This window comes from Syngnathus typhle, linkage group LG19, assembly GCF_033458585.1.
Source record: "Syngnathus typhle isolate RoL2023-S1 ecotype Sweden linkage group LG19, RoL_Styp_1.0, whole genome shotgun sequence".
NCBI lineage: Eukaryota > Metazoa > Chordata > Actinopteri > Syngnathiformes > Syngnathidae > Syngnathus > Syngnathus typhle.
Window position 1 is genome coordinate 9135878 of NC_083756.1, and position 25372 is coordinate 9161249.

Genomic DNA, 25372 nt, shown 5'->3' on the forward strand with positions numbered 1-25372 from the left:
TTCTCTCTCTCTCGACACGGCGGCGGCGGGTGAACTGACTGCTGCGGGACGTGTTTCAACAGATGGTCGAGGTTAGAGGGTGTCATCACATCGGAGAGGGGATTAGAGGAGAGAGGTTGTCTTCCAGGCGCTGTGTGGTCCCCCCTCAGTCCTCCCTCCTCAGCGCCATCAAGTCCTCTATGAGCGCACGGAACACTGGCAAGACTCCTTTTGCTGCACGCTGCCAGCCTGCCTTGCCCTTCCCTGCCCTGCCCTGCTCTGCTCTGGCCTGCCAGGTAGGTTTCCAAATATTCTGCTGGAGTCGAGATTGGTAGCGGTGCTGCGTTAGGACCTCACTTTTACAACTGGGGATGACAGGAATTCCCTGTGTGGCAAATTCCTCCGTCTCAAGGGATTAGTCCGCGGCACATTCCATTAATGTCATTTTGTTTCACCACCTCTTGTCTGAAAGTCGCGGGTCTCTCGTATGGCAGAGCGAGAATCCGACATTTCCCCCATCAGTAGGAAAATGACAAATGTCCCTAACGGAACACGACACGCTCGTCACCGCGGAAACTCACAAAGACTCTTGAGTGTCCAGGATAGACATATCAAACCTCTATCAACGGTGTCCATCTTAAACCTAAATGATCGAGCTGCTTGCGGAGGAGCTGTCAAGTCTTGGCGCTCCTCGCCACCTCTCTTTTGCCACTAGGTGTAACTTTACCTCGAGCGAGAAAGCAAACGGTCCAGTATTTCTATCCGGCGACGGGGTCTCTGTGCGCCTGAGCTGTAAGAAGGCGCGTGGGACGGGACGCGGCGGCAGCCGGCGGAGCGAGTGAAAGCCGCTGTTGTGCGAGCCGGTGTTGACCCTGGTAAACCAGGCGTAGCTGCGCTTCCTGCCCGCTACTTGAAGTACTTAACCCCCGCTAGGTTGCGGCTTTTTAAATCAGACGCTCTTGAAAAATGTGGCCGCCAAAGTACTATGACAGATCTTGATAGGGAGACTTTGGGTTGCCGTTGTCTCTCTCTCTCTCTCTCGTGTGAAATGATCCGATTGAAAGTGTCCCAGTCAAAAGAAAAGGTCCAAACTGAAATCTATGTAGGTGTTACCCACCAGCTGACGTGTCGCAAAAACTTGTCAAATGTAGTGAAGGGAAGCAACCGCACAACAGTTTTCTTGTGACTCCACCGCTGACAGGGTTCATTCATATTTGACCAAACACAGCCTGGAATTGTTCTTGGTCCACTTGTGCGTCAGGGTTCTGATGATCGTCTTCACTTGGACAAAATGCTGGAGTTGCCGAACCTGACAAGTGTCAAGACAGCACAGTGTTCACAACAGACAGATTCGGTCTCAGTGTGAACGGAGAATTGCTCTCAATCCACACTCGTCCACCCACTTCTTTTGTGGGCCTGGGTTGATAGCGTTCACACTTGACCAAAGAAGTTAGTTCTCTCTCTCTCTCTCTCTCTCTCTCGCTCTCTCTCTCTCTCTCTCTGGTGTTTAGACTGCAAGGGTGAGCAATTTAAACAGTTTAGCTTCAGCCCGCTACAAACCATAACATGAGTGAGCGGCAGCTGCTGCAAATGATCAGAACTTTGGTGGGAGGCTTTGGGTTTTCTGTCTCTGGCCAAGTCAAACATTATTCAAGTAGCAACTCTACCATCTTGGGAGTCACTAAACTGCCGTTCCCGTCACCGAGTTGATCTAATGACTAATGGGCGGGACAAATTCTTGCGGCTCGTTTTGGAACGGTAGCAGCCAGCTATGTGTCGTATCAGGAGATTTGCTTGCGCTCCATTTTCTTAATTAGTTTTGCTTGCAACTGGGGTGACGGCATATCTCACGGATCTCTTAAGAGCGCCCTCTGCTGGTGACTTCACCGTTGAACTCATTTACACAATGTTTGGAGTGGGTGGCCAAACAAAGAGTTTGGATTGATTCAAGAGAAAGGCTATCATTGACATGATCGCAAACGAGATTAACGTCATCAATGTCGAACCTGTTGACGCTTCAGCCATTAGCCGTCGTCGAGCCATTTCAGAGCTTTCGGGCGCTTATTTCTATATATTTTTAGAAGGTGTCTCCAGGGGTAACACGCCTTGCAGCATTGAACTATTTTAAAGCTCACAATGGCCGTCCGGCCGTCCGTCCGTCCCCCTGTCCCCAACCTCCCCCACCATGTGTTTGTTCAGCCTCATTTGAGCGGCGAAGGTCAGAGCAGGCAAACATTCGAGTCCTCGCCATCACTGGAAGGAATTCTCATGCATTGCTTTGCTAAATGAGCCTTTTGCTCACTGCGTCTGACCAAAGCCACTGAAAATAAAACGGTAGCTCGTTCTTTGAACGTTTTTTTTCCCCAAAATCCATAAGAATTGATCGTTTTGCTCTGTTGTCAGACAGTCGGGAGCATTCGCACAGCTCAGCCACGCGAGATAAATAGCCGACTTTGATTGGCAGCGTGACAAGTGATCGGGAGGCACGAGCGTGAATAAAAGAAACCTCGCAGAACGTGTACACGCGCGCGCCGCGCACCATGTGCAGGCTTTATGTGGCACCCCCCAGAGGGCCGCACTGTCCCTGCTTTGTCACCCCTCTTGTCTAATAATCCCCTCCCCACGGAGAAGCAATCTGTTTTAGACGGGAAAGAGAAAGGGCCTTGTCTGTATCGTGTACAATTAAGCCAGCCTGTCGGAATTTTTACTTTTTTTGGGTGGGGGGGGGCGCCACTTTCCTTTCATGAGCCGCTTTTCCAGAAAAGAGATAATGGGGTGGGAGGGTCGGAGTGAAGGGCATGGATGGAGAAGGGGGCGAGAGGGGGAGTTGCAAATGAATGAATTCCTCGCCCCTCCAGTCCAGCACGTCCACTAATAGAAGCTCGCGTTTGTTTCAGCTCGCCTGCTTCTTTTCTTCGCTTCACCCCTGGAGCCGCTGAACCCATTCAGCCTCCGCCAGCCAGCCAGCCAGCCAGCTAGCACGCCAGCCAGCCAGCACGCCCCTCCTCTAGCCGTGCGGCGGACCAACTTGGCCCCGTGCCGCTCGCTAGCCTCCGGCCACCGTCGCGTGGACGGACGGACCTAAGGTACCCCCGGCTGGCCACCCGAGCGTCTCCTAGGCAACAAAGTTTACAAACCAGGTTACGGCATGCCTCGGAAAGCCGCGGGCGATGGAAACGCGAGCTCCTACGGGTTTTGATGTCTGCGTCTGTTTGACTAATCTTCATTGCGACCCGCACGCCATACGATCGCCTCCCCCGTAGCCACTCGTTTGTGAATGCCCACGCAGGACTGGCACAGGTGCAATTGGGCGAATCGTGTTTTGACGAGCGCTGCCACGTCGGCGCGCGAGACGTATTTGTTGTTTACGGCGCGCCGGGTCACGCTGGCTGGCGGCGTCTCGTCTTTTAAACAAGAATGCAAAGTCCGGGGGGTCAAGTTTCACTCTTAAATGATGCTCCCCGGCTTGACGTTTACTCCAATAGTGTGATTATGACAAGACTCTCAGTTCAGCTATTACTGGAGATGAGCTCCTACTCAACCACACAACACTGAAGACTCAGCTCTTTTGTGTGCTTCTCGGTACAGCAGTGTCACAAGAAGGTTTGTTATTGAGGGCCCGGCGCGATCCCAATCAGCATCATTGGTAAGACATTTAACTTCAATTCAACTTTGCGTTTCACACTTCAAAGTGGATTCGAGCGCCGCTTCTGAAGGCTCAATTCATGGAAAGAAAGGCGAGCCCGCCGCCGTATTCTCAGCGGAAAGCCCTTTCAAGCAATTCAATTAGCCCTCGCTCTCGTTTGCGGTCGGAAGGGGGCGATGGTTTCTATCGGGACATATTTGACGTGTGGGTGGGTAAAAAGACACGGGTGGCGAGCCGCTCGTATGATCGTTCTCTTGACTCTCTCCAGAGCTCCTGCGGCCTGATGGAGTGTTTCTGATGGCTGGAGAATTACAAACGTGTTGTATATTATTGTATTCATCGGCGGCTCACTAATGCAACTTGGCATGAATGGGTTTTCATTGAAGGCTCAGTGGGCCCTTTGTGGCCCGTCGGCCAAGTGTTGCCCACCCCTGCTCCAAACAAGGCAGTCTGCTGGTACGACCTTGGCTGCGTGTGCTTTCAAATCACTTTCCCCTCTTAGCTGCTTCAAAATTCAGCCGACCACCTCGTGATTTGGCAAACCTTCTTGGATCAGGATTCATTTAATTACACATGAGTGATGGAGTTTGGGAGGGGGTGGCCTGGCAACCTTGGCGATATAAAGGGTCTCTTACCATGCCGGGGATAAAAACGTGCTTTGAGGGAGTTCAGTATAATAGTCAAGGTTGACGTTTGGCCGAGGCTAGGTCCTTTTCCTTCAACTTGTCACGTTGACAGAAAGCAGTTTTGCCATTCGTTAGCTAGCCTGTTTACGGTGGTTCCCATTCTGCGTTAGCATTAGGCTAACATTGCTGCTGTTGGAAATAGGTGAACATTTCTTTGTTGAGCCTTTTTTTTTTTCAATTGCAAAGTCCTCATTAAGGCACAGTGTCAAAGTACACATTTTTCCCAGCGCTGGATTTTGGTCAAGCAAATCATCAGATTTAAGGGTCTGAACACACACGGGTGAAGACCCGCAGCCAGCGTGAGGACAGAGCTCTCCTTCAGGGTGCTCAGCGCCTTTAATGGGGAGGCCTAAGCGGGAGCTGCGCGGGACGCCGTTAGCCTTGGCCCGGCCGGCGTTGGCGGCGGACCCCGACACAGGCGCTCCTCAGTGTAAAAAGGCCCTCCCTCGTCAGTCCTCGTGGCAGCTGACCAGCCAAATTCCCTGGGATTACAGAAATATTTGGACAAGCCTCAATGTTAACATAAGGCCTTCCCATAATCATTTTCCCCCTTCTGAAAGCGAGAGAGGGAGGGGGGGGGGGGGATCAGAACGCGCCGCGGTACGTCCCGGCGTTTTGTCCCGTAGACGGACGGACCGGAAAAAGTATCCAGGGATTTTGAGGTGCTCCGAAATGGCCATTGTTCTCGCTCGCCGGTTGACTGATTTATTTCCCGGCGGCGCGGCATCTGGTTTGGGTTTTGGCTCGCGGGAACGTGAACCTCCTCACCTCTCCCGCCCTCTTCATGTTAACGTGAACAAGATCCAGCCTTTTGGCCAGACTTAAAGTGGAGAGCGGAAATACCTGGATCAGTTTTCCGCCGCGTGTCGGAGCAAAAGCATCGGCTTATTTGCCTGCTCGGCTCGGCGCGGCGCGTCTGCTGTTTTTCAGTGACAGCTGATAAATGTTCAGAGCGAACAGAACCCGAGCCAGATGCAGCCTCTTGGCCATTGTTGAAATAAATACGCGAGCCAATCGTAAGCAGAATCTGACGTGACTTTTGTTACCTTGGTTACCCCCCCCCCCCCCCCCCCCCCCTTTCCTTTGTAACCCACAGAGTACGTGCGGGTAGCCTCAGGTTGCTGAGGTTGGCTTCAACAAGCCACCATCAAAGCCACATGACCATTTGGGTCAGGGCACGGTCAGCATGTGGCTGGAGGGCCCCAAAACCAGAGGATGCCGACTGCCGAGCCAGTCAGTTGGGCTGCGCCGCTTGGTTACGCGAGCGAGAGAGCGAGCGAGCGAGCGAGCGAGTTCCTCTATTATGTTGGGCGCACAAAACGCAGCGCTGTCATAGTAAATAACCGGCAGGAAAGCTGCTTGCTTGCGCCATCGTGAGTTGCGCAAAAATGTCTCGGGGGGGGGGGGAGAAAGATAAGGTGAGGTTTTGGACGCAAAGACTTTTGGAAAGGGCCACAAATGTTTGCTTCCAGCCCAAATGCCAAACTTTGTGTTCCTTTTTTTGTGGCTCTGCTCGTAATAGACATGCAATTCAATTTGAGATTTTGAAACAAAACCGGATGGTCCCGGGGTTCTGTTTTGACGGACGCCTAAAAATGGCTAATGGTACTCGACAGGGGCCACTTGAAAGCAAAATAGTATGCCTGCCTCGTGGTTCTTTTCAGGGACGGACGGGTTCGCGAGACCACTTTGTGGCTTTACTCGTGATAGACGTCTCTGCCAAATTTCATGTGGCAAAGTAAAACTGAGTTTTGAAGCTGCTCATGTAGTGTTTTCGTTTTTCTTTCCTACTTTAATGACAAAGGATTTCTGAAAAGGACATCAAAGTGGATTCAGCCGCAAGTGTTTTTAATCATGCTTTGTTATAAAGTGTGATTTGCAAGGCGGCAGCATGTCATGATTTCCTTCTTCGCTAGAGAGGCGTTGCGTCCGCATGAGAACGCCATTTGAGTCGGAGGATCCCACCGAATCAATCCAGTGACCTAGTAGCACCGTTAGCAAACATTGGCTCGGGTTCGTTAGCGCCGATAAACCCCGCATGAGAGCGAGCGGAGCCGAAGATTGGAGGTGACGCGCGGTTGGAGCGGACGCCGCCCGGCAGCTGCGTGACCCCCGCTTGGCCCATTCCGGACAGCGGAGCTATTGATAGCCTTTTAGCCGAGCGTATCGCTAACATGAGATTTGTGGCAAACTCCACAATGACCTTTCTTGTCCTCGCTTTAATTGGCGTCAGGTGATTCTGGTGGCGACCACTCTTTTTCCCTCTAGGCAACACAGAGAGATGTGATTGGTCCCCCCCCAAATAATCTCACGGCATCCAAGAGAAATGCTACAAAATGAATGAAGCACAGGTATTAAGATAAAGAATTTAAGTTACAAATGTGGTTTAGTGGAGTCTCACAGTCATTCTTTTTTTTTTTTTATTTCTTTTTACTTTGAATGCCTGGCTGACAGTTGGGTTTTCACAGTTGGACAGAAATAGAGACGTGACATTTATTTTTTGTCATTGTTTCTGGGAAGCGTTGCAGTCGGACCCTCACCGCAGGAATACGTGTTTTATTGCGAGAAAGTCTCTCCGAGATTTTGGTGTGCGCGAGAGATTCAATGTGAGCTTGTGGCCGGCCGGCCGGCCAATGTTTGTACAGGGCTGTCACCATGACTGGCTCTGGCTGTCTCATCTGCAACGGCGGAACGGCGAGCGCACAAAGTGCTCTTAAAGCGCCCATTCTCACACTTCTTGTCATATCGCCGGACGAGAAGCAGACGCGAGGCGCCCGCGCGCGGCAACAACCAGCGTCATTAGGTGGATTTGTTGATGCATTTAAAAGACGTGTCGACGGTCTGGGTGGATTTCATCTGCCAGCGCGCAATTTGCAATTTCACCGGGTGCCAAGCGTCGTAACAATAACGACTTCCACTTCAAGGTCATGTTTGAGGGCCGTGAATTTAATATGAGAAGAATTGAAATGGGGCGGAGAACTTAACAAGGCTCAGGTGAGCTGCCATTTTCTGTCCAGCTCATTCGTTGTGAATAGAAAGCAGCTTGCCAAAAGCTATTTCCAATTGGGGTCTTTTTATTAGGACCAATGTTTGGAAGTGGTTCATTTTATACTCGGGCGGTCTATAGGGGCCTTGACATGGCGAGCGGCTGCAAAGCGCCGCTGGTTATCTGTGATTGGCGACTGCGGCGGCGAGGTTAATGTGGCGGAACCCTCGCGCTGCCCCCTGAACGCGCCTCGTCCTCCGCCTCCTCCCCTAGTGTGGTCTCATCCTCCCTACTGTGTCACGCTTGACTCATCGCGTGGGAGGAAGGAGGGGGGGAGGGTTGAGTGATGGGCAGTAAGCGCTCCGCAATTGGCCCACGCTCGTAAGCCCGAGCGGCCAATGGCGCGGGCGGGCGGTCTCGGCTCGCCTCGCCTCGGCTCAGTCAGACGGGATGAGGTAGGGATGGAGTCGTTTCTACGTGCGCCGCTTCAACGAGGGAACGAGATGTGAGCTGGTGATTGGAAGGGACAGGAGCGAGAGAGCGGCGGGCGGGCGGGCGGGCGGGCGGGCGCTCTCCTCTGTTTCTCTGCTGATTCTATTCTCTTGTTGCTTCTTCTCAGTTGAGCACAGTCGGGCGCGAGTGAGCGGCCCGGGCGGACCTCCCTCACTCCCTCACTCCCTCACTCCCTCCCCTCGACCTGACCAAGCGCTCCCCAAACATCCAAAATGCTGCCGCGGTGGCTGTCCTGCCTGGCGCTCCTCTGGTGCTTGGCTCCCGGCGTCTCGGCCTACGCCACCACCCGGGCCCAGGGCCTCAGGGGCCGCATCCAGAGGGACCGCCGCAACATCCGGCCCAACATCATCCTCATTATGACTGATGACCAGGATGTGGAACTAGGTAAGGTGGATGCAGAATTTCTGAATTTGCATATTTGATATTTACCTAAAAGGCTGAAAAAAACAACAAATGCAGTGGCTCACATGAAATATTAAACACGCCCAAATGGCCATCTGTCCCATTATCTGTGCACATTGTAATCATTGAGAGAAAATGTCATCTGGAGCAGAAGGTTCACCACCATTCTTCCCGAGCTCGGCCCTGACCCCTCTTCCTCTTCTTCTCCCTCCAGGCTCTCTGCAGGTCATGAACAAAACCCGCAAGATCATGGAGGACGGCGGCACCTCCTTCACCAACGCCTTTGTCACCACGCCCATGTGCTGCCCGTCACGCTCCTCCATGCTGACGGGCAAGTACGTCCACAACCACAACACCTACACCAACAACGAGAACTGCTCGTCGCCCTCGTGGCAGGCTCAGCACGAGCCGCGCTCCTTTGCCGTCTACCTCAACAACACCGGCTACAGGACAGGTGGGTCACGCATTTACAGCCAGCTCGGCGGCTGCTGCTGTTTTGGTTAGCAGCCATCTGTTGAGGTTGAAGCACTTGCGGTTTTATTCCCCTCTTCCCGTAGCCTTTTTCGGCAAGTACCTCAACGAGTACAACGGCAGCTACATCCCGCCTGGGTGGCGCGAGTGGGTCGGACTCATCAAAAATTCCCGCTTCTACAATTACACCGTCTGTCGGAACGGTTACAAGGAGAAACACGGCGCCAATTACGCCAAGGTATGTCTTCCCGTGGAATCCTGCAATCAAACTAGAGACTGTCGATCCTTCTCACGCAATTGAAAATGACAGGTTAGATCTCCTCCTCATAAACACAGACGCGCGCGACGCGGCTTCTCTTATCACGATGCTGCGCAGGAATTCTGGCGGGCGGAATCAAAGGGAGGGGGTGGCTGACTTTGTTATGACTGACTCGCCTGGCATCAGTCTTTAGACGGTAACATTTAGGCAGCCAAATGATAAACCCCGCTTTGGGCTCAGGCTCCATCAGGAGGAATGCCCTGGCGGGAAGTCGTTAGAACCTCTCGCACAGCAATTGGGTCGATTTCTCTATCTGTTGGCCACTTGACGATGGCTTTTTACTTTGAAACAGATTGCGGTTCTTTCTCTGGGCTGGTTACGATCCAGCGCAATTGCTTTATTCTTTTGAATTGCTAGCTAACAGGCTAGCACCTCTTGTCGCGTGAACGGGTAGTTCTATCTGTTAAGTACAGACTGGGAGTACTTTTGCTACCTCTGAAGGAATGCGAGGGGAATTTGGCCAACGAAGATGAACCCGCCGGCGGTCTCTCCTGTCTCTTTTTGCGGCCGTCTGGCCTGCGTGTTTTCCGAAGAGCTGTCAGTGAGCGTTGGCGCTGGTGTGCCAACATCTTCCCACGGTTGCCAGAGATTTATAGCTTGTCAACCTTTCGTGACGGACGGACGGACGGAGGGACGGGGCAAACAAATGTTTGAACGGCGGCGGGAGGCACATGAGGTGTTTACAAGGCTCCAACGTGGTCAGCACTTTGTGGTTTTCGAAGCAAATGGACACGCTATTTCCTATTTGGTGAGGAAAAATAAAAAAGTGGACTCGCACCAGCACGACAAGCAGCCAGCCCGTCCGTCTGTCCGTCCGTCTCCCTTTTAGACGCTGTTAGGACCTTCTTCAAACATTGTGATCTGATGAGACCCTGGTGAACTCCGAAGCACCCTCAGCCACAATCTGGGAATTGGGAAATACCTTTTGCTCTTTCAGCTCAGGGCTGGCTGTGCTAAATTGAACTAACAAATGGCACGACTTTTCTATCCCCATTTTTATGAAGCGCTACTAAAATAGCTGAAGAAGAAGAAATCTTCACAGTAGCGTAGAGAAGAAAACCGCTTTTCCAAAGCGACAATGCGTCTTGTCTAACATCCATGCACACCAATTGACACGCTTCAGGCACGTGCAGTGGTAGCCTTGCCCTAAAAGACAGCTCGGCCGATTCATAAAAGCCCATTTGTGACAATCTACCTTAACCCGCCCCCCCGGCCTCATTCTGAGCACGCGGCGTACGCCAGGCCCTTGGCAAATTGGGCCACATTGAAAAGCAGAAGACACTGTGTCCACAATAAAAGTTTTATTTATTGTTTTGCCCGAAGAAAAATGAAACGAGTGACTGCAAAAAAAAGAAAAACGGCAGCAGACTGTTCGGCATCCGCCAGAGTCCCGTTCGATAGCGCACGGATACCCGAGCGAGGGAACAACCCTTACTCTGTATCTACTGCCAGCTGTTGACTCAACAGATCGGTGCCGGTGCTGGTGCTGGTGCTGCGTGTACTCGCTGAACCCGCTTCACAGCCTCCTCTGGCGTGCTTTCTCCCTCCCGCTTGCTCTTTCAGGACTACTTCACCGACCTGATCACCAACGACAGCATTAACTTCTTCCGCATGTCCAAGAGGATGTACCCGCACCGTCCGGTGATGATGGTCATCAGCCACGCTGCCCCCCACGGCCCGGAAGACTCGGCCCCGCAGTACGCCGAGTTTTTCCCCAATGCCTCTCAGCACATGTGAGTAGTCCTCCAGACAGTCCAAAAGCCACTATTGTCTGACAAATCCACCTCTTTTTGCATTTTTTCAAAACAAGATGAGTCTAGCCATTGGTCCAAGGATATGTCAGACCATTCAACTGAAAGTCAAGTTTAGCCTGGACTGTCAGTGGAAGGAAGTCACACAGAGTGCATTTGCAGGTTGCCGTGACAATCGCGAGTCTCGGCAGCTCCCGTTGGCTCCCTTCAGGTTCCCCTAACACACTTTCCAAGCAAAAAGTTGTGTCGTGACTTTCCCAGCGCCCCGCTTTCACCGTCACTTAGCCCACTTAACATTCCCTCCCAAGCCTGTTTGCCCTGTCGCTCCATTCATCCCCTCCCTCTGTTTCTTTCTTAGTTTTGCGCCCTCCCCTCCCTCACATGGGACTTCCTGACCCTGTCCATATCAATCAGTACTCTCTCTCTCTCTCTCCCCCCCCCCTCTCCCCGCACATCCCAGAGGAATGCATTGTGTAGTGTGGAGAGCACCCTTTGTGGCAGGCAATATTCCTTTCGATTTAGGATGACCAAAAGGGGATCGGATCATGCGTGGGATGGTTTGGTGGCGCTTACACATTGGAATGAATTTGCTTTTCACAGAGTCCGTCTTTAGTCGGTGCAGATGCTTAAAGCGTAGTCGTGTCACGGTTAACGAGCGTCAGCTAGAAAAGTTATTGCTGATTTGAAAAGAACTACAGTGGTGTCACACACACTTCTGTATGATAAAAAGGTTTATTTCTTTCCATTTTTGTTCGAGTGCTATTTTTCTTATTTCAAAAGAAGACACATGAGCAATATTTATTTATGTCTGTAACGACTTCTTTCCTATTAGACAGCGTTTCATCAAACTTTGATCTCCAATTCCATTGAAAGAGCCACACACGGTGAAGCCACAAATTGCTGCTCATAAAAAATAATACGCATATTCGTTTGTGTTGTGAGCGCTGTTGTCGTGGGAAGACGCTCTCGCTGGCATTGCCCCCCCCCCCCCTTAAGCAGCCATAACTCTGACTGCATCAAGTGGCGAGGTGGCAGTAGACGCGGGCGGCGGCGGCTCGTAAATCATAAGCGCAGTCTGTACTTTGGACAGCCACGCTTGCCGGCCGGGGATGTGTTTTCTTAATGCGATTAACATTCCTGTAGGTTTAACCGCTGTGGATGTGATGTGGTTTTCCCAACAGTCTAAGAACATTGAGTGTTGCTCAAGGGAATGTCAGTAAGGAGATATTGGTGTTATCCAAGTACCTCGTGCCATTTCACCGGAATGGCTCCCATGAGTGGAATGCGGCCCGGCCCGTTCCATTTGCGGGGGAAATTCGTGTGGCACTCACTACCAGGAACATTTGGTCCATTAGTTCCTGGAAGAAAAGCCTTGACTACGTTAGCATTTCGCGAGAAGGAAGTATCCAAAACGTATCAAGGCACGTATTGTTTATCCTCGGCGAAGAACGGCTAGTACTGCTGCTTTGTTTTTGCAGTCTGACAGACTGAACGTGGTCTCGCTAGCCACGCAGACAGGTGAGCGCCGTCTGTCAGCAGTCGGAGCCAAGAGCGCGGCGGCGGCGGCGGCGGCGGCTGCGGCTGCTGCTGCTGCTGCTGCTGAGTCTGGTCTCTGTGCGAGAGGCCGGGCGCTTTCGGCCGGAGAGGGGCGCTGGCACTGCACTGTCGAGAACCTTTTCCCAGGACCAACACAGGCGCTATTGACGCCTGTCAAGCGTGGCGGACGAGCGTGGCACCTGTTAGCCAGCCGCCACAGACGGCCTCTCACAGCCTTGCGTGCAAACATTGCTACAAGAGGGATCTTTCACAATATGGCCTTTGTAAACGTATACACCAGTCAGTCCCCTGCGCTATTAAGATAGCATGCTGGAGTCCGAGAGAATTAAGGCTAACCCTGCGAGCATTGTTGCTACGTATATTATCAGTCTACGTGTGTTGCGACAGCGTTTGTGTTCATTTGAATTTGTTTTTGGTGTTCGCTCACTCACTCACTCGTCGGTCGGTCGGTCGGTCGGTTTCCCACCAGCACGCCCAGTTACAACTACGCCCCCAACATGGACAAGCACTGGATCATGCAGTACACGGGCCCCATGAAGCCCATCCACATGGACTTCACCAATTTCCTCCACCGCAAGCGGCTACAGACCCTCATGTCCGTGGACGACTCCGTCCAAAAGGTACCTGATAGAGCATTTTTTGGGGTCCCTTATTCTGCGGCTCTTTTCTCACGCTGTCACATTGTGCCGCAGGTTTACGACATGCTGGAGGAGACGGGCGAGCTGGACAACACCTACGTCATCTACACCGCCGACCACGGCTACCACATCGGTCAGTTCGGGCTGGTCAAGGGCAAGTCCATGCCGTACGACTTTGACATTCGCGTGCCGTTCTTCCTGAGAGGGCCCAACGTGGAGCCCGGCGCAGTGTAAGGCAACCGCTGACTTGTTTTTCAAAGTATGCCCGCTGTCAAGGTGAACACTGTTGTATTTTAGAAATCCTCACCTGGTGCTCAATATCGACCTCGCGCCGACCATCCTCCACATTGCCGGGCTAGACACGCCCCCGGACATGGACGGAAAGTCCATCCTTAAGCTGCTGGAGCAGGAAAGGACCGGCAATAGGTTGGTGTGGACACGACGAATATTTGTCGCTAACTTTGCCAATGTAGTGCGTGAGCGCCCTCCGGTGGTCTGCAAAAGAATCACCGCTAAATCCGGTTGTAATTGCCGGATTTAATCTTTGACATTGGGTTTGTTTTGTCAAAACTGTTGCCCGCGGCTGCTTCGTGTCAGCCAATTGGGCGCTCGGCGAGAGACGTGCTTGAGGTCGCTCCGCTGCAATTTATTGTTTCTCGACACCGCAAGGGGAGGGCCGAGTGGAAACTGCCGACTTTACTTTGCGGCATGATGGAAAACAAACAGAGAAACAAAAGCCAGATGAAAAGTATGTCACTTTGACAGTATCAAAAGCATATTTCAGCTTTTGAATGCTCCAAACCTAAACGACGGTGAATCGTTTGAGCTTCAGCTTTCTGAACGATTGTAATAGTTGAGCGTTTGTAAGCGGCGTGCCTTCCGTTCCGTACGTGAACACCCACCTTACTATCCGCTTCTTTGTTTTCCTAGATTCAAACCCAACCGGAAAGCCAAAGTCTGGAGGGACACATTCCTTGTGGAGCGAGGGTAAACCGGAGCTTTTTCTTCCTTTCTCCCCCAACCTTTTTCACCGCATCCATATCATCCAAGCACTGCTGTGAACCTCCAATGTGTTTTTCCAGGTGATGTGCGATCTGACAGACGGTTTCGGAAGTCTGTGAGGGTCGAGCGAGATTTTAAATTCATTTTTTTTTCTTTTGCTTTTCGGAGGCTAAGAAGTACAAAATCTATCAAACTCTGAATTCTCATTTGAAACTGGAGCGAGCGGCCAGAGTTCATACGATTTATGATCATTTCTTATTACAGCCCATAACTGAGAAATTTGATTTGTTTACTAACTGCACTATAGACAAGACAACCTCCCACAAACACATTAGGGAGAGAAGAGAAGAAAAAAAAAAGTCTTCATTCTCCTAATATCTTTTTTTGCCCCAAATTGCCTGGCTCGGCTCTGGCTCGGCTCTGGCTCGGCTCTGGCTCGGCTCTGGCTCGGCTCTGTCTTTGTTTTTTTCCACTCGTTTAGCAGCAAAACATCTGCTGGCGCACGCACTTTGGCTCGTTTGGCAGCGGCCCTGGCTTTTCCCTCGCCCGATGTTTCTGACTTGACGACCTGTTGGTATGCGGAGAGAATAGACTGACCTTCCTAATTTAGTTATCAGCCGTCATTAAACAGCCATCTTGCCGAGCCTTGGCGTCACGCCCCCAAGCGCTCCAGATGGCCATCGCAAAGGGGCAGCTCATTTGTTGCCGTCACTCTGTCTGTGGCTTGCGCGTGAGGCCCGAGTTGGCAACGGGAGAAGAGGAAGGGGTGTGAGAAGAGGGGGAGGGTTAGGGGTAGGTTGGCATGGGCCCGAGTGGTGCCTCAGCCAGGTCTTGTGGCGGCGGCGGCGGCGGCTGTGGGGCCGAAGCCAAGCTGAGGTCAAAGCTGTGGAGAAATGTAGATTGTTTGTTAAATGAGCTCGACCCGGGATGACGAGGTTCTCGCCGCTTGCAGGAAGATCCTCAGGAAGAAGGACGACTCGGCCAGCACCCAGCACACCAACAGCCTGCCCAAGTACATGAAAGTGAAGGAGACGTGCCAGCAAGCCGAGTTCCAGACGCCGTGCCAGCAGCCGGGACAGGTACCAAAAATGCCTCGAATCTTGTTTCATGTAGGAGATAAGGATGAAGTCTTGACGTTTACTTTCAAATCAAGCATGAAGCAAAAGTATCAAAAGTACGATTTGACTTCCAACAACTTTACGACAACTGTGTGAGGTCAACTCGCTCCATCTCACCCCTCCCTAACTCCCTCCCTCCCTCCCTCCCTCCCTCCCTCCCTCCCTCCCCCCCTACTCCTCTTCCCATTTGTTTGCTCTCCTGAACCTCCGGCGTGAAGGTTCGGTGGAAGCGTAAAGCAAAACAGATTGTTTTCATCCTCGGCTCGTTCTTTCGTTGCACCCCCGAGCGCCGGCCGCTCTTCCAAGAGGAATGTGTATTTGCGCCCTCGTTCCCACACTACAGATGTCTCTGGTCCACTTGCCACTTTTCTTAATTCCTCCGCTGAACTGACTTCATCACGCCCGTAGAGAAAGACAGAGGATGTGCGAGAGAAAGGGCGTCGGTGTGTAATTATACGCTGACGCATTTTGGAGCGGACCCGACCGGCGAGTGCTATCGGAATGTGAAAACAAAATCAAAAAAGCGGGGACTCCCCTGACACATCCGATTCATTTCGTGTGGTCGTGATGTTTGACGAGCGCCAGGCGATGAGCTCATTCCTTCTGACGCTTCCATCTAGAAGTGGCACTGCGTGGAGGAGATGACGGGCAAGTGGAGGATCCAGAAGTGCAAGGGCGGCTCCAAGGAGGGCGGCTCCAAGGAGGGCGGCTCCAAGCAGGGCGGCTCCAAGGAGGGCGGCGGCTCCAAGAGGGCCCGCAGCCTGAGACCCCGCAGCAGCTACGACACCCAGGAGAGGGGCTGCCACTGCTCCGACGCGCTCTACAAGGCCTCCAGGTTGGACCGGCGCTCACACCGCCAGACTTCCCCCGGACAGCGTGAGTGCAAATCCGAAATATCGTCACCGCTTCAAGGTCACCAATGAAATGAGCGTAAGTGGTCTGCGGATGTTTTTCCAGGTTATCGGCCGCGTTTCGTCCACACGCGGGCCGCCAGGTCTCTCTCTGTGGAATTCGAGGGGCAGATCTACGACGTGGACCTGCAGGCCGACGACCGGAGCGCCGTACGACGCCGCGCCCTCACCAAGCGCCAGCACGCGCCCGAGGACGAGACGGACTCGGGTTCGGACGACGGCTCCGAGGAGATGCTGGCGGACGACACCAACGCGGTCGGGTACCCTAAGTCCCTGAAGGTCACCCACAAGTGTTACATCCTGATGAACGACTCGGTCCACTGTGAGAGGGAAATCTACCAGTCCTCCAGAGCCTGGAAAGACCACAAGAGCTACGTGGACCAAGAGGTGCGTTGAAAGCACACTTCAAACGGCAGACCTACCGTACCGTGCGGACCTTTCACAAAACAAAATGTCGGCAGATCGAAGCGCTTCAAGACAAAATCAAAAATCTGCGGGAAGTCCGAGGCCATCTGAAGAGGACGCGGCCAGGTGAATGCGACTGCGGAAAGAAAAGGTACTCTCTTCGTCGCACAGGATCAATAATATACATGCATATGCCTGTGAGTGTTGTTCCACGCTATGATATGGATGTAGGAAAATCCAACAGAGGAATTATTGACGCTAACTGTTAGCGCCGCTGTAGTCAGACTGTGCGTTTGTGTCTCTCCACCAGTTTTTACAGCAAAGGGGAGAGAAGCAAGGCTGAGAGGTTGAAGAATAGGAATGATCAGCTGCATCCATTTAAGTGAGTGAGTGAGAGAGTGAGAGAGTGAGTGGCGCTTTTCAACTCTGCAAGCCTGCATCAGGCCCCCCCCCCCCCCCCCCCCCCCGCTTTGAATTCCTCAATTGAAACTCAATTTGTAAACCCGACTTGATTCAAGCGGCTTTAGAAAGTCTCAACTTTGCCCCACTTTCCAATTTCAAATTTGGATTTGTGTCAAGAAACGCAGCCTCCAAACACAGCTATTTCTTTACGAGCAGGAAAACAGATGACTTTGTGTAACCAGAAACATTTATTAGGCCACATTTGTGTCAGCTACAGGCAGCAAAAGAAATGACAAGCAATGGGAGAAGGAAAGCATGATAAAATCAGGAAAAATAACGTGTCATGTTGGCAACTATTAAATTTGTCGACAAGCCTATCATCCAGACCCTTGTTTTGTTTTGTTAGCATTATGAGAAATCAAAATGACAGGGCCGTGGCTTTGATTTCTTTCCTATTGCGTCTGGAAGTGATCAGGTTGCATGCAAAGACGTGATGATTCACCCAAAATCTTGCAACAGACACAAAGCAGCTGTTGTGAAGTCGCTAGGCTGGAATGAGAATGGACCACGCACGCACGCACGCACGCACGCACGCACGTGTCACCAAAGGTGGAAAAAAGTAGAAACTACGAGTTGTGCAATTCATATACAACTTTGCACGTAGACACGCCAACGTTTAGCATTGCCATAACCCTTCAAACTTGTGATCAAGTCATTAGGGTGCGGCCATGTGACAGTGTGTTGCGTTGTGTTTTCTTTTTCCGCATCCCAGGGAGTCGGCGGCGCACAATCTGGACGGCAAGACGCAACCGTACGACGAGATCCGCCGGCGCAAAAAGGAGCGCAAGGAGAAGAAGCGTCTGAAGAAGGGCGACGACTGCAGCCTGCCGGGCCTCACCTGCTTCACGCACAACGACGACCACTGGCAGACCGCCCCCTTCTGGACACGTACGTCGGTTACGGGCAATTGCGCTCAAATAGGGTTGATCCGAATGGTGTCGACATTTTTGCTACAGTGGGCGGCTTCTGCGCATGCACCAGCTCCAACAACAACACTTACTGGTGCCTGAGGACCATCAACGAGACGCACAACACCCTCTTCTGCGAGTTCTCCACTGGCTTCCTGGAGTATTTTGACCTCAACAGCGATCCCTACCAGGTGGGACGCACGCCAATTGGTGCACAAGCACATCAATTGCCTCACAGTCAACAAAAGGACAAATGATGAAAAACCTAGCAAGCGCCCCAAAATAGATCCCTGTGTAGCAACAGAGGGGCAGCACGGGACTCAAAGCTAACACAAATGCTCCCGTTTAGCAAAATAGCATCTCAACCAGCATCTCTTGTTGTCAGCTGACCAACGGCGTGTACGAGGTGGATCGCGACGTGTTGAACTCTCTTCACGGCCAACTGATGGAGATGAGGAGCTGCCAGGGCTACAAGCAGTGCAACCCCAGACCCAAAGGCTCGGACGCGGGTACGTCGCGCGCTCCCTACCGTATGATGACACTTGACCCCGCCACGCACGTATCCGTCGGCATGTCGCATGATTGGACTGGGAATGATGAGCGACCAACGGCAACGTAGCCAAGCGGTGCTCACGGAGATGCTCGCGAATGAGTGACGTGATGTTTGATTTCACCTGCGCGCGCACGCACCCACAACCAACCCACACACACACACACACACACAACCGTCTTTCCTCTATGTGTGCCTGACTGAAGTGGTGTCGAGTTCACGAGTTGAAGCGAACCGTCCAGCTAAATCAAGACAATGACACTTTATGGAACATCAGCAAGCAAGCACATAACTTGGCCTCAAGAAATGATGTTAGCTTCATGCTAACACACAATGCCAAACGCCATAGGCGTGCTAACAATACTAGCATCTCTAATGGTGGTTATTGGATGCATTTGAGCACAAACAGCCCAGCCCTGTCATCTTTTTCCTCTCCCATTTACTGTAAGCCTGTAATTTACTGCCTCCTGGTGGCCAGGGCAGGCACCAGAAGGAAAAGCAGCGGCTGGCTCAACTTAATTCCCTTCCTTCTTTTGCCGCCGGCCGCACACACCATCAGCTTTGGTTCAGTGTGAAAGCATCTTTTTTTTCCCCATCTTTCCGGCGTCTCCTTTGAATCAGATGATTAACAATGGATTGCTTTTATGTTCCTGATCAGGGGGTAAAGATGGAGGCAGCTTTGAGCCACACAGGTATCCACATATTTCTTTGTCATTTCTGTGGCTCTTTTCTTTTTTGCCTCTTCTCCAGTCGCGTTAACACCTGCATGGGCCCCTCCTTTGCACTAATCCATCCATGACCTTTGCCGGCCGGCGGTCTGCATGGGGAAGGCGCTAACATTTGACGCGAGCCGGCCCCGACTTTTTCTCCCCCCCCGTCGGCGCAGTCGAGTCGGATTGCCGTGGTTTTCTTTTCAGAGCGGCGAGCACTCTCCACCTCTTTTGGGAAACGCATGATCACAGTCTGTGTCGGTCGGCCATTCTAATGCACGTCCATGACATGCATGACATCGTCCCATCATTACCTGCGGGGATAGTTTGACAACTTCAAAAAACCTCACAGAGCAAAGTATTGGACTCCACGGTCTCCGCTTGGACAATTTGAGGATACGTGACTCGAAACACCAGCTTAATTCCAGCTCGCTCTGGAGACGTTCAAACGTTTGCTTAACCCGGCCGGGAAGTATAAGAACAAAGCACGACGTGCTAATGTTAACTTGCCCTGCAAATATTCCATTCCAGAGTTCTCACGTGAAATCAGTCAGGTCATGACAAAAAGTAAACACTCATGATCTTATCCTGAGTGAAGAACCCCGCTGTCTCCACTTGGCTGCAGTGTTCTCCTATGGAGCAGCTTCAACGCTGGAGAAGCAAAGGGAAATGTCAAACTATTCCGTCAATGTCCGCCACCATCATCACGATCCTAATCATCTCCATGGTCATCTCATCCGTGACGAGAATCTCAATTTGACGTGTGTTTGTCGCTTAGCAGGCGACAGCAGCACGGAAAGCGCTCAAAGAGGAGACCCATCCTTTCCTTCCTGTGAGTCCACTAGTCGGCTCTGACCACAACACACTCCGAACAATGCATTTATTTAGCATCCCAGGAAGCTTTCATTGTTTTGCTTTCTATTTTGCATTCCGCCGCTGCTGCTGCTGCCGCCGCTGCTGCTGCTGCAGATTTCTTCGGCTTTTGGGTTTTGATTCCAGGTTGCAGAGCGACCGCGCGTCTTTTCACTTCCCGTGTGTGGCTTTGTTTTTGCGGCGGATTGTCGCTGCAGCGTTGCCTCTTCGCTTCTCGGTGGCGGCGGCATGCGTTTGCGCCGCTTGACCCAATGCATGACGCTGGAGCACCATCCAAAATTGCATCCTCCCGCTTCTGTCCCATATAGATCGTGAAATGTCTTTCCATTCCTCCTTCAGGGCACTCTGGGACGGACGACAGGGTTAAACTGCCCAACCTGACGGAAGAGGACGTCAACTGGCAGGGACTGGAGGATCTGTATAGCATCAACGAAAGCCTTTACGACTGGAGGCCCGACTACAGCCCGGGAGCGGACGACTGGGCCGACTTCCGCAAGGACGTGGAGCGCCTCTTTCGACCGCCTGTTTTTTTGAACCAATCCCGCCCCACGCTGGACGACGAGCTGGGCTCTGGGGGCGCGGGCAGCGGAGAGGAGGCTGGGGATGTCTGGTTTAGGGGAGACCTTCCCAGGGTCATCACGCTCAGCCCTCCGCCGTCACTAGAGAACAAACCCCATCCTGTTGTCAACCACTTACCCGAGAGGAACGCAGTCCAACCCCAGGGGGACGCCGTACCCACTTCCATCCTATTGCCGACACCCGAGCCAGATCCCGTTACCGACGAGCCGTCGAAGAGGCAACGAGAGCGGGAGACGGGGCAGCCACCCCGGCGCGTTACTCCGGGCGGCGGCGGCATTCCCGGCCCCAGCTCAACGCCAGCATCCTCCCCGCCAAAGAAACAGGACCCCCTTCAGACAGACTCGCTCCAGGTGCCGAGGTCGTGGCCTCAGGTTGTCACGCCGACGCCCTCGTCTGCTCCGACGCTTGAGAAGAAAGCAGATCCTGTGGCCAAGAGGCAAAGGGGGGGCCGGCCTCAGGGGCCGGTGCGCCAGCTGGAGGAGCTGGACGGGGACGTGTTTAGCGGCGAGGGCCCGACCGAGCTGCACACACGGCACGACGCTATCCTGCCCGCTCACAACGCCCGAGAGCTCCACCCCACCCACGTGGACGCCACTCACCCCGGCACCATTAACGACGAGGGCGACATTTTCCAGGACCAAGGCTTCCTCCCTCTGCGGCCCAACGTGAGGTCCGGCACTCCCGGGAGCCCCCGAGACCGGGGCGCCGCAGTGCCGCCCCTGGCGTTGGTCTTGGAGGGCAGCGGCTCTCTGCCTCAACCAAGCGATCCGCAACTCTGACCAGACACATGACTGACACTGTCAGTCATTCAGACTCGCATAATGACTTTCAAAGGTATTTTTCTACTTTATTATTAAATGTATTATTAGCTGACAGTTTCTTTCAAGAAAAAAAAGTATATACATATATATATATATATATATTTAGATAAAAGCCTTAATGCAGCTAAGTGTTGGGATTGAAATGGAATAATTCCATGCATTTTGTTTTTAAGGAGTGTGAGTGCGTGGAAAAAAAACAACGCTCCCCAATGCACTTTGGAACTTTTTTTTTTTTAATGATTTCCTTTTTTGAAATATGTTGGATGCTACGGTACAGGAGATTTTGTTGTCGTTTTGTTTTCCGTTGGTTTAGCTCATAAAATGTTGACTTATTTACATTGTAAACACATTTAAACACTTGAAATTGTGTGTGCGTGTGTGCATGTGTGCGTAAGGTTCGTGTCCCATCTGTCATAAATAATGGCAATCAAAATGGATTTTCAGACACTAATTTCAATCAATCACATTCATTTTTGCACATTGCTTTGGATTGTAAGGCATGGTGCTCCTGTACGATCGTGCAGATGCTGGTTGCTGGAAAGCCATGACAATAAAAACCTCTCAACCATCCCAGCATTGTTTGTGAACAACTTTTTGTCACATCGTGGAGGTCATTGTGCTGACTAAGCTCCTAGTAAATACTTTCATACTTTAACTCCAGTTTTGAAAACCCCCCAAAAAAGCATTTATATTAACTCTTTAATTAATAAAGTAGTTCGCTCAGGTAGCCATGGCCTCAGCAGCGCTTGTTCTTCAGCACGCCGAGCACCTTCCGGTTCTTGGTCTTGAAGGCCAGCACAAAGTGCTGGGGGCTCACCTTTCCGCGGCCCTCCTCGTCCACGTGGCCCATGAAGACGTAGTTCAAGCCTGGTGAGGTCACACACACAGAGCCTGAATGCGGCGGCGGTGGGTGGAACCACGGAGGGGAGGGGAGGGGGCCACGCGTGAGAATGTGCGCCACTTCCACACGGGTACGGTGGTACTCACCTCTCCTGACCAACGGGCACGTCTTACACAGGATGACAATCTTGGTGCTCATGGTCTTCCCCGCCTGCTGAATGGCCAGGTTGCCTTCTTTGTACACGTTCATGATGGACACAGTTGCGTGGACGCTGCCGCCGCGCGCCACGGCCGAAATGACCGTGCCGCTAATCACTGCCACAGACGCAGACAGCAGAAGAAATGCGACAAATTGGCTGACTCGCTCAAAGACGGACGTATTTTCACAAATGGCCGCTAAAGAAAGAACACATTGGCTGCTTTGGACAATTTCACACTCGATTGGCGGCAGGCAGCTACGGCATAGCGTCAACTATTTTGACACAAGCCATTTCAGAAGTACTACATTTTCCAGAATTATGCCTTTCGTATTTTGGGCTCCCACCCGAGCCTGAGGTGCCCACACCAAACACGGCCCCGATGCCAGTCCTCCTCCTCCTCCTCTTTTTAGGAATGCCAAGCAAACCCAGTCATGCGGTAAACATCCCGCAGAGGTAAACACCGGCGGGTGAATACACTGTGGCCGTACTGTACGCTCGCCTGGCCTGGCCTGGCTTGGCTTGGCCCGGCCCGGCCCGGCCCGACCTCCCTCTCAAGGACGCCTTTGAGGCGCCTGCCTGTACTGTACAGAGGCTCCTGACTTCAAGAACAGAATCATTGTCGATAAACGTTTCAAACAGGAAGGAGAAATTGCGGACAGCCTCACCAAAGTTGCTGGAGCAGAAGTTGCTGTCCAGTGTGCCTCGCCGTTTGCACTTCTGCCGGCACAAGGCCACCGAGTACTTGAGTGCTGCAAACCAATGCGCGCGTCAATAATAATATATGGTCATTTTTCTGAGCAAGATATCAGTTTGGCCCCGCCCCCTTTTAAGGCACATGGATACGACAGTAGCTTATAGGATGAGCCCTGTTTGGACTTTCCAGCAATACTGTTTGTGATCGCAATACCCCTAATGGCAAACTAACAAGGTCACATGAGCGGAGGGGAAAAAGAAGCGCTTCTTTGTCGAACCCGCCGAGATGTAGGATGAATCTTGCTACCTACGTATGGGCCTGCTCGTGACCGCAGGCTGTGTGCTTGTGGGCGGCGGCGGCGGCGGCGTGGTGACGGAGAACTCCTTGGGCCGGAACTTGTAGTGGGCGATGAAGCCGTCGGCGGTCAGGCTGAGATCCGACAGGAACTGGACGAGGAGCCGGTTCCCCTCGGAGAACACGGGTCTGCCGAGCGAGCCGTACGACACGGGGGATGTGCGAGACGGGTCGCGACAGAACGAGCGAGGCGCGAGACCACCTACGCCGGGGGGCTGTCTCCGCAGTACTTCCCGATCCTCCTGGCGTCGTTGATCTCACCGCCGTCGAAAATGGACACGTGGTCGTAGCGGCAGTAGTTATCACGCTCCACGTCGAACTTCTCGAACTTGACTTCGATGATCTGCGACCAAGGGGGGCGGGGGAAACGGGAGTCTTCCATCACGCGGCCGCTTCTGACAAGATGATGAGAGAAAGGGTACCGACCGGTGCGCTTTGCGGGATGACGCAAAACCATCTCACATTCCAGCCGCCTCTCGAAAAAGGCTTGAGATGATTTTTTTTTTCCACCTCTTTACCTGCTTCTTTGGTGCCACTATGTGCCAGGAGCAGGTGACACCGGCTGGGTAGTCCCTGTCGGGCCAGTTGGGAGTTTTGAAGGTTCCAGAAGGTTTGTCCAGTCTGCCCCCGCAGTACTGATCCCCTGTTGAGAGAGACAATGTTACTTATGGACTTGGACAGATCCCCTCACGTGAATGCTGCGCTCTCGGCACTACGTGGACCCCGAAGCGGTGGGGGAGTGCCACTTCCACGCACTTCCACACACACACAAGACGTCGCTCCTTGTCGCCCGAGAAGGAGAGGCTACCTCTCTCGTGCGGCTGCGCGGCAGAGAAAACGGACAGGAAGCCGCTGCCGGCCGTGTTGGCGTCCGACACCATCTGCAGCGTCATCTTGTTGCCGGTGGAAACCAGCGCCCCCGGTTTGAACGTGCCGCAGAAACGTCCCAGTCGCTGGCCGTTGACGTGACCGCTGTACACGTCCACGTAGTCGTAGCGGCACAGGCTGTCGTTCTCCAGGTCGAGGGAGCGGAACGACAGCACCGCCACTTTGCCCTCCGGGACCTACAGCGGCCAGTGCGGAAACATTGCAATTGTTAGGGTATACAGTAGTGGGCTCGGATCGGACTTTTCCAAATGAAGTCGTCGATCAGTCATGGAAAAAGCACAATGTACGATGTTAACACTGCCTTAGCGTGGCTTTGTGACTCGGGCTACGTTGTCAGAGCTTTGCCATCAGGATTCGTGCCATTGATTGAGAGTCACTGCTACTAATAGAAGAATAGATCCTTCTTTTCAGCCCTTTGTCAACTCGCATTAGAAAGCACACGCTGATCGAACAATTAGTTGCATGAAATAGAGCCAGAAATAAATTGCTTGCTTACTTACTGTGATCCTCCACACGCATTTACTATTTGGGGGGTAAACTCCCGGGTAGCCCTGACTCCCGATTATTCCGGATTGTCCAGTGATGTTCCCCCCACATGTAAAAGAGGGCCTAGGGGAAACAAAACCAGAAGACTGAATACACAATCCGCTCGGTAGTGAAGAAAAGTATGCACGCAGTTAACCTTCTCTCGGACTGCCCGTTACAGACTTGGGCGAGGAGGAGGAGGACGAGACACCACGCGCAAACCAGCCCGGACACTCTCCACATTGTCGCTCGCTCGGTCGGCCTGCCTGACTCAAGCGGGCTGCTCGCCTGCTGCTCCAAAGTAAAGTGCTGGAAGTTCCCGCAGCGATAGCGCTCTGCAGTCTGGAAAAGATGAATGCAGCGTTTGTTTCGATGGAGGAGGAGGAGGAGGAGGAGGAGGAGGAGGAGGGAACAGGAGGAGGGAGAAGGAGGACTTTTCATTTCCACCAAAACATTATCTATCATGTTAACATATGCACATTATATAGAACATGAAAAGTATGCACACAGCATTCTCTCTCTCTCGCTCGCTCTCTCTCTCATTTTCTTCACACTCTCTCTCTCTCACTCTCTCTCTCTCATAT

At 52.5% G+C, this 25372-nt stretch overlaps 2 protein-coding genes across 7 annotated transcripts; one reads left to right on the forward strand and one right to left on the reverse strand.

The window, feature by feature from the left end:
* Positions 1-21860, forward strand: sulf1 (sulfatase 1). 5 transcript variants are annotated; one of them, XM_061266066.1, is made up of 21 exons: positions 1-275; positions 2877-3065; positions 7917-8194; positions 8427-8666; positions 8770-8921; positions 10566-10735; positions 12780-12930; positions 13003-13178; positions 13246-13374; positions 13879-13935; positions 14903-15029; positions 15689-15944; positions 16026-16366; positions 16441-16535; positions 16695-16766; positions 17559-17734; positions 17803-17945; positions 18140-18263; positions 18963-18996; positions 19793-19846; positions 20227-20387. In XM_061266066.1, the coding sequence occupies exons 3-21, from the start codon at positions 8023-8025 to the stop codon at positions 20252-20254; spliced, it is 2697 nt and encodes an 898-aa protein (XP_061122050.1). In that variant the 5' UTR covers positions 1-275; positions 2877-3065; positions 7917-8022; the 3' UTR covers positions 20255-20387. The 5 variants fall into 5 exon arrangements, with proteins under 5 accessions (XP_061122050.1, XP_061122051.1, XP_061122052.1 ...); XM_061266067.1 differs by having other exon boundaries at positions 19796-19846; XM_061266068.1 differs by lacking the exon at positions 19793-19846.
* pcolce2b (procollagen C-endopeptidase enhancer 2b) lies at positions 21475-25368 on the reverse strand. Of its 2 annotated transcripts, none has more exons than XM_061266076.1 (9): positions 24946-25368; positions 24764-24872; positions 24184-24439; positions 23894-24018; positions 23582-23718; positions 23332-23504; positions 22993-23076; positions 22275-22442; positions 21475-22178 (listed from the first exon to the last, which is right to left on the reverse strand). In XM_061266076.1, the coding sequence occupies exons 1-9, from the start codon at positions 25251-25253 to the stop codon at positions 22024-22026; spliced, it is 1515 nt and encodes a 504-aa protein (XP_061122060.1). In that variant the 5' UTR covers positions 25254-25368; the 3' UTR covers positions 21475-22023. The 2 variants fall into 2 exon arrangements, with proteins under 2 accessions (XP_061122060.1, XP_061122061.1); XM_061266077.1 differs by having other exon boundaries at positions 21475-22154; positions 24946-25360.
* Positions 25369-25372: the final 4 nt, after the last annotated feature.

Excerpts from the sequence above, each read along its gene's own strand:
- sulf1 (XM_061266064.1), top strand. The coding sequence starts at position 8,023 with ATGCTGCCGCGGTGGCTGTCCTGCCTGGCGCTCCTCTGGTGCTTGGCT. Across the intron at positions 17,946-18,139 it reads TCAACAGCGATCCCTACCAG|CTGACCAACGGCGTGTACGA; the intron begins GTGGGACGCACG and ends TCTTGTTGTCAG. Across the intron at positions 18,264-20,226 it reads ACCCAAAGGCTCGGACGCGG|GGCACTCTGGGACGGACGAC; the intron begins GTACGTCGCGCG and ends TTCCTCCTTCAG.
- pcolce2b (XM_061266076.1), bottom strand. The coding sequence starts at position 25,253 with ATGATAGATAATGTTTTGGTGGAAATGAAAAGTCCTCCTTCTCCCTCC. Across the intron at positions 24,440-24,763 it reads AATGCGTGTGGAGGATCACA|GTCCCGGAGGGCAAAGTGGC; the intron begins GTAAGTAAGCAA and ends TGGCCGCTGTAG. Across the intron at positions 23,077-23,331 it reads GGTCACGAGCAGGCCCATAC|CACTCAAGTACTCGGTGGCC; the intron begins GTAGGTAGCAAG and ends ATTGGTTTGCAG.